At 39.7% G+C, this 5,710-nt stretch overlaps 1 protein-coding gene across 2 annotated transcripts; it reads left to right on the top strand.

Moving 5' to 3' along the window:
- On the top strand, positions 1–5,659 carry LOC122088093 (polyadenylate-binding protein RBP47B'-like). Of its 2 annotated transcripts, XM_042657239.1 has the most exons (8): positions 10–287; positions 1,688–2,171; positions 3,334–3,413; positions 3,499–3,629; positions 3,958–4,054; positions 4,366–4,530; positions 4,920–5,020; positions 5,137–5,659. In XM_042657239.1, exons 1-8 carry the CDS (start codon positions 87–89, stop codon positions 5,225–5,227), a joined length of 1,350 nt encoding a protein of 449 aa, XP_042513173.1. In that variant the 5' UTR covers positions 10–86; the 3' UTR covers positions 5,228–5,659. The 2 variants fall into 2 exon arrangements, with proteins under 2 accessions (XP_042513174.1, XP_042513173.1); XM_042657240.1 differs by lacking the exon at positions 4,366–4,530 and having other exon boundaries at positions 1–287.
- The last annotated feature ends 51 nt before the right edge of the window (positions 5,660–5,710 follow it).

Raw genomic sequence — 5,710 nt, 5'->3', positions numbered from 1 at the left:
GATGGGGATGATAATGTAAATAAGCAGAAAGTCCAATCCGTGAAATCCACGAGAGCAGAGAGCTAGACGGAGCAGCAGAAGAAGAAATGGACCAACAGACGCAGCAACAACAGCAGTGGACGATGAGTGCACAGCCTCAACCCCATCAACCATCAACATGGACTGCTGCTTCTCAACCCTATCACCAACCCACATCCGTCGAAGAAATCAGAACTCTCTGGATTGGAGATTTACAGTATTGGATCGATGAGAGTTACCTCCACAACTGCTTCGCTCACACTGGAGAGGTCAGCTTGTAGTCTCTCTCTATTTGTATTGGTCTTACGTTTTTTCAATGGTTTCACTGATATGGAGATTTTGAAGTTCTGTTATGCGATTATTTGATCAAGGTTTATGCTATTCTGTTTTTAATCTTATTTCATGGTGTTTAATTGAGTAGTAGGGTTTTGGATGCCCAAATTCTTTCGTCCACCTTGGCTGACGTTTTTCTATTTTTTCTGAATTTTGTGTAACCGGCTTTGATTCTAAGGGAATAAGAGAATTGTTTGCATATAAGGGACTGTGGTGACGTTTTCCTAAGAAGCCTCCAATCTTTTGTAGACGGACCACGTAAAACACGTGCTAATGGATCGAAGCTGATATTTTATCCAATTGCACTGGGTTTTATTTGAAAAAGAATTTGAGGTGGTGGACAACACGTTATACAGATCAAATTTTATTAAAAAAAATATAAAATTAAATATCATAAAATGGAATAAAAGATAAAGAAGAGTTATATTCATGATATAGAGAGAAAAAGAGAAAACATAACCTATTAAGAAAAGAAAGTAAAAGCAATGTTAAAGTGTGAAGAATAAACTAGAGGCCTATGAAAGTACCAGCTTGATGCTCTCAACCATACTAGTTGTTGTGCTGCAGTCTGCCATATGCTTGCCTGCAGCTGCAAGATGAACATTGGGAAAACGTGACCAATTTTATCTGTTTATGGATTGTACCGTATGCTTCCCCTTGTGTCCCCAACGAGGCCCTGGGGGCTTGCATTATCTCAGCCACTTGCTATAAGCTAGTCTAGTGAGAATATGTCCCATGAAGAGGTCTCCTAGCTGGTTGATGTGGAGAATAGAGAAAATTTGCTTTCTGTGATCCTGTCCTTCACTGGTCTCAAATTTCAATTGTAACCTCACCATGTGCATTTGCATACCAGACGCTCTATAAACCATAAGACGAATTTACTTGACTTGAGAATAAGAAGGAGAATAAAGTTGAATAGCAAACTGAGCAGGCTTATCTGTTGTTATAGAGTCCGTCTCCTCCGTGTTTTGATATCATGGAGAGACACTAAAGATCCTAAGTGAATTCATAAAGAGATGATTAGTCCAATTTAACTTGTGCCTAGGGCGAAAATGGGAATGCCAGATGGCAAAGTGACAGAACCTAACTAACAGTTTATTACAGTACAACCAGCAGGATTGAGCTTGTGAGAATGCAGCTGTTATCTCCTTATTCTGGATCACATCCAATCCTGCTGGTTTTTCTTGCGTCTCCTTGGCTACCCAGGAGAGATTGTTTCTGGTAGGCTATATTACAGCCCTTTATTTTTTGCTTGTTAGTGCAACCTGCTGTTAAATTGCCTGTGGCAGTACTTCTCATTTTTTCAATTATACTGAAGAAATGCCTCCTTCCTTAGGTCCTTTCCATTAAAATCATACGTAACAAGATCACTGGTCAACCTGAAGGATATGGGTTTATAGAGTTTGTTACCCATGCTGCAGCTGAACGGGTTCTGCAAACATTCAATGGGACACAAATGCCTGGGACAGAACAGACTTTTAGATTGAATTGGGCTTCTTTTGGCATTGGAGAAAGGCGCACTGATGCTGGACCTGAGCATTCCATTTTTGTGGGAGATTTAGCACCGGATGTCACAGATTATTTGTTGCAAGAGACCTTTCGCGCTCAATATCCATCAGTAAGAGGTGCCAAGGTTGTTACTGATCCGAATACTGGCCGCTCAAAGGGTTATGGATTTGTTAAATTCTCTGATGAGACAGAAAGAAACCGTGCTATGACTGAAATGAATGGGGTATATTGTTCAACCAGGCCAATGCGAATCAGTGCAGCTACACCCAAGAAGACCACTGGTTTTCAGCAGCAATATCCAGCAGCTAAAGGTAATTTTCTCATGTGTGCAATAAATAATTCCTTTTGGCAAAATAAAGATAGGGTTATTATTAGTTTCAACTGTATCCAGATTTATTAGTTTTAAGGCATGGTATCTGTTATTTATGCAATGTGTATGTTTGGGGGTGTGTTTTAAATTGTTTATAGACAAACCTGTGTAACCTTCTACTCTTCTAGCTTGAATAGGCATTTGGCCATTTTATGCAAGGGTTAGTTCTAACTATCAAGACTAGACTTGATTTCAAGAACCAATTAATCTTTCTCTTGATGTCTCATTTTGCCAAAAAGAAAATGTTATGGCACTATCTTTAATAAAATGCATGCTTAGCGCATATTAATAGGCGTCAGTAACATCCTTGAAATAAATTGTGTTCACTATTGTATCTTGCATGAAGGCAGGTATTGAACAAATCATGCTGACTTATTTTCTATCCCTAAAAAAAATCATGGTGCCTACTGCCTTATTACTCCAAATCCCTGAATAAAATCAGGCGTGAAGGTTGGGCCAGTCTGGCCAGGCTGCCCCTGGCTGTCTCTGTTTTTTCCATTTCCTGTACTTGTTTACACCATAGAAACTAATTGTGTTATGTGTATTATTAAGTTACATACACTTGATTCTCTTTATTTAGTATTAAGTCAGCGAATAAATTAACTTGATACTTAATCCGTAGCCCTTATCCTAGCATACATTACATATATGTATATATATGTATGTTAGGATACATATTTTTGCTGTATAAATACTTCTATAAGCGGGCCGGGCTGGGCTCAGACCAGGGCCTCAGTGCAGCCAGGGCTGAAAAGCTGGCTCAGACACTGATTATTTCAGGTGGGTTCAGGCTCAGCGGCCAAACTTGCACCCGTAGCAGTTATTGACTCTGTGCTTGTCAAAAGCAGTAGTTGTAATTAACTTGTATCTTCTGAGGAAATTAAACTGTTCATGCTTCTAATTTCATGTATAGTAGCTCAATGACATGCTTTTGAGATAATGTTAGATGTTTGCTTATTCTTACTAAGGAATGGTAACTTCTGTTCATATCACTGATAGGCCTAATAGCCAAACACGTTATTCTCATTCTTAAGTGGTTGATCTACAACTCTTTTTTGGTAGAGGAACTTATACATGAAATTTGCTTATGGTTCCTTCGGCAGCCGTATACCCAGCACCAGTCTACACCACACCAGCTCAGCAGGTGTTCCCATCAGCAGACAGTGACATAAATAACACTACTGTGAGTCAAATATGTGTACTTTATGACATCTTATGATTTTCTGCTTTGCAAGTTCTTTTTCTCTTACCTTATCTTTCTACTGCAGATATTTGTTGGTGGTTTGGATCCTAATGTCACAGAGGAGGAGTTAAGGCAAATATTTGCTCAGTTTGGGGAACTTGTGTATGTTAAGATTCCATTGGGTAAAGGATGTGGTTTTGTCCAATTCGGTACTCGGTACGTCGTAGTGAAATGAAACATCTTTTTAACTCATTTTCCATATTTATCTAAGGAGATTCAAGATGAATGCTAAAACTGTGTGCTGCTTGTTCTTGTTCTTAATGGCCCTCATTGCATACGACCTAATGGCTGTTTAATTGGACTAACCATTTGATAGTTGGGTTCAGTATATGTGTTAAACTAGAAGCTAGTCTTTTTTTTTTCACATGATCTATACTTGATTATTATATCTTGTCTAACAAAACTTTGTTGCCTCTTTTGTTTACTGAACCTTTGTAGAAAAATATTGTCTTATCTTGTTATCTGACATTTTCTGCCCATGTAGGGCATCTGCTGAAGAAGCAATACAAAGGTTGCACGGAACTATGATTGGTCAACAAATAGTTCGCCTTTCATGGGGTAGAAGCCCAACAACTAAACAGGTGAGTCGATTTCATTGCTGATGTTTGTGAAGATTCTTGCTATGGGGTGTCTGGGTGTTAAACACAAGGGGAAGTGCTTTTCGAAAGTCTTGAATACCTCCAAGTGTAAGCAATGTTTGCACTGTCACAACTCACAAATTCGGGGTGAGTTGAGAATGAAATTGACCATTTTTTACATCATAAGCTACTTGTTAGTGTGTTCATGTCTTTTGGGGTGTGTGTGTGTTTAAAGTGGTTGTCGTTGTCTAATTGCTTGAAAAAATCCTTTTGGCATCAGACCCTGTGAGATGATTTTGCCAACCATGTTGCAGGACCCATCTGGCATCTGGGGTCAGCAAATGGACCCCAGTCAATGGAGCAGCGCTTATTATGGGTACGGACAGGGTTATGATGCCTATGCTTATGGTGCTGCTCAAGATCCATCTTTATATAACTATGGTGGTGCATATGCTGGATATGGACAGTACCCACAACAGGCAGGAACTGTTACTTTGGTATCTGTAGAATATTCATTGTCTACTAAACTTTATCTTGACATGTGGTCGTAGAAGCCTAGGTAATGCCTTGGTCACTTAGGCAGGCGCCTAGGTGCCCTGTTGGTGTTGCTTGTGTCCAGGCCCCCTCCAATGCCTTGGGTTGTATGCATGTGGTAGAATTGGGGTCCCTGGCAAGAGAAGCTTCACTACACTGGACCCTGTAAATGCAAAATTGCCTCTCAACTATAAATACAATTTGTATGATGATGGTTATATGTTGAAGACCTTGAAACATGTCATAGGAGTTTGGGTTTTTGAATTCTTCAGCAAACTGTGTTTATACTCCGCAATATAACTGAAATTCCAATTTCTTGTTTGCGTGTTTTCAGGCTGATGGTGTTCAAGAATTGGCAGCTATGGCAGGTGCTGCCCCTGCTGTGGATCAGAGGGAGGAGCCCTATGATCCTTTGGCTACACCAGACGTTGATAAGTTAGTTTGCATACTCTAAATAAACATTCAAAATATGTCTTCTTAGCTCATTCAACGTAACATGACCTTTTTTTTTCTCCTCTCTATATTTACTCGGGTTTTGATTTTTTCACTAGGTTAAATGCCTCTTACCTTGCAATTCATGGAAGAGCCATGGTGGGCCGGCCCTTTTGGTTGAGAACTTCAGAACTTCCACAGCAAGCTTAACGTTTTCCTTTCAGTGCTTCACTGATGTTGAGGGGCAAATCTGGTGTGTGAGAGGTAGGTTGTAGCTTTATAACAACGCTGATCTAATGGCAGGGAGGAGCAAATGTTCCAGTTCCATATATCATACAAGCTGCAATGAAGCTTTGGAATCTAATTTTGCCTTCTAAGGTCTGAACATTTGCGAAGGGTAGAGAATCTGATTCGTTTGGAGCCAATTCTTCTATATGAACTAGATGTCTTGTTTGACAGTTACTCACATTCAACACAATGTATCCTACCTTAATCGATTGAAGCATTTGCATGCATACCCATAGTGAAGAAATACTGCGTTTTGCCCCCATTTTATGTTGGGGCCATTTTCAAATTGAACTATGTACACAAAGGCTGCTTTTGGTTTCCCCTTGGAATCAGATGATTTGATTTTGGAGTCTAGCATTTGAACATGTAAGCTTTTGTATCAAGATGATGACTGGGTTTGGAGAT

This window comes from Macadamia integrifolia, chromosome 9, assembly GCF_013358625.1.
Source record: "Macadamia integrifolia cultivar HAES 741 chromosome 9, SCU_Mint_v3, whole genome shotgun sequence".
Taxonomy (NCBI): domain Eukaryota; kingdom Viridiplantae; phylum Streptophyta; class Magnoliopsida; order Proteales; family Proteaceae; genus Macadamia; species Macadamia integrifolia.
This window is presented reverse-complemented; position numbering and strand designations above follow the sequence as displayed.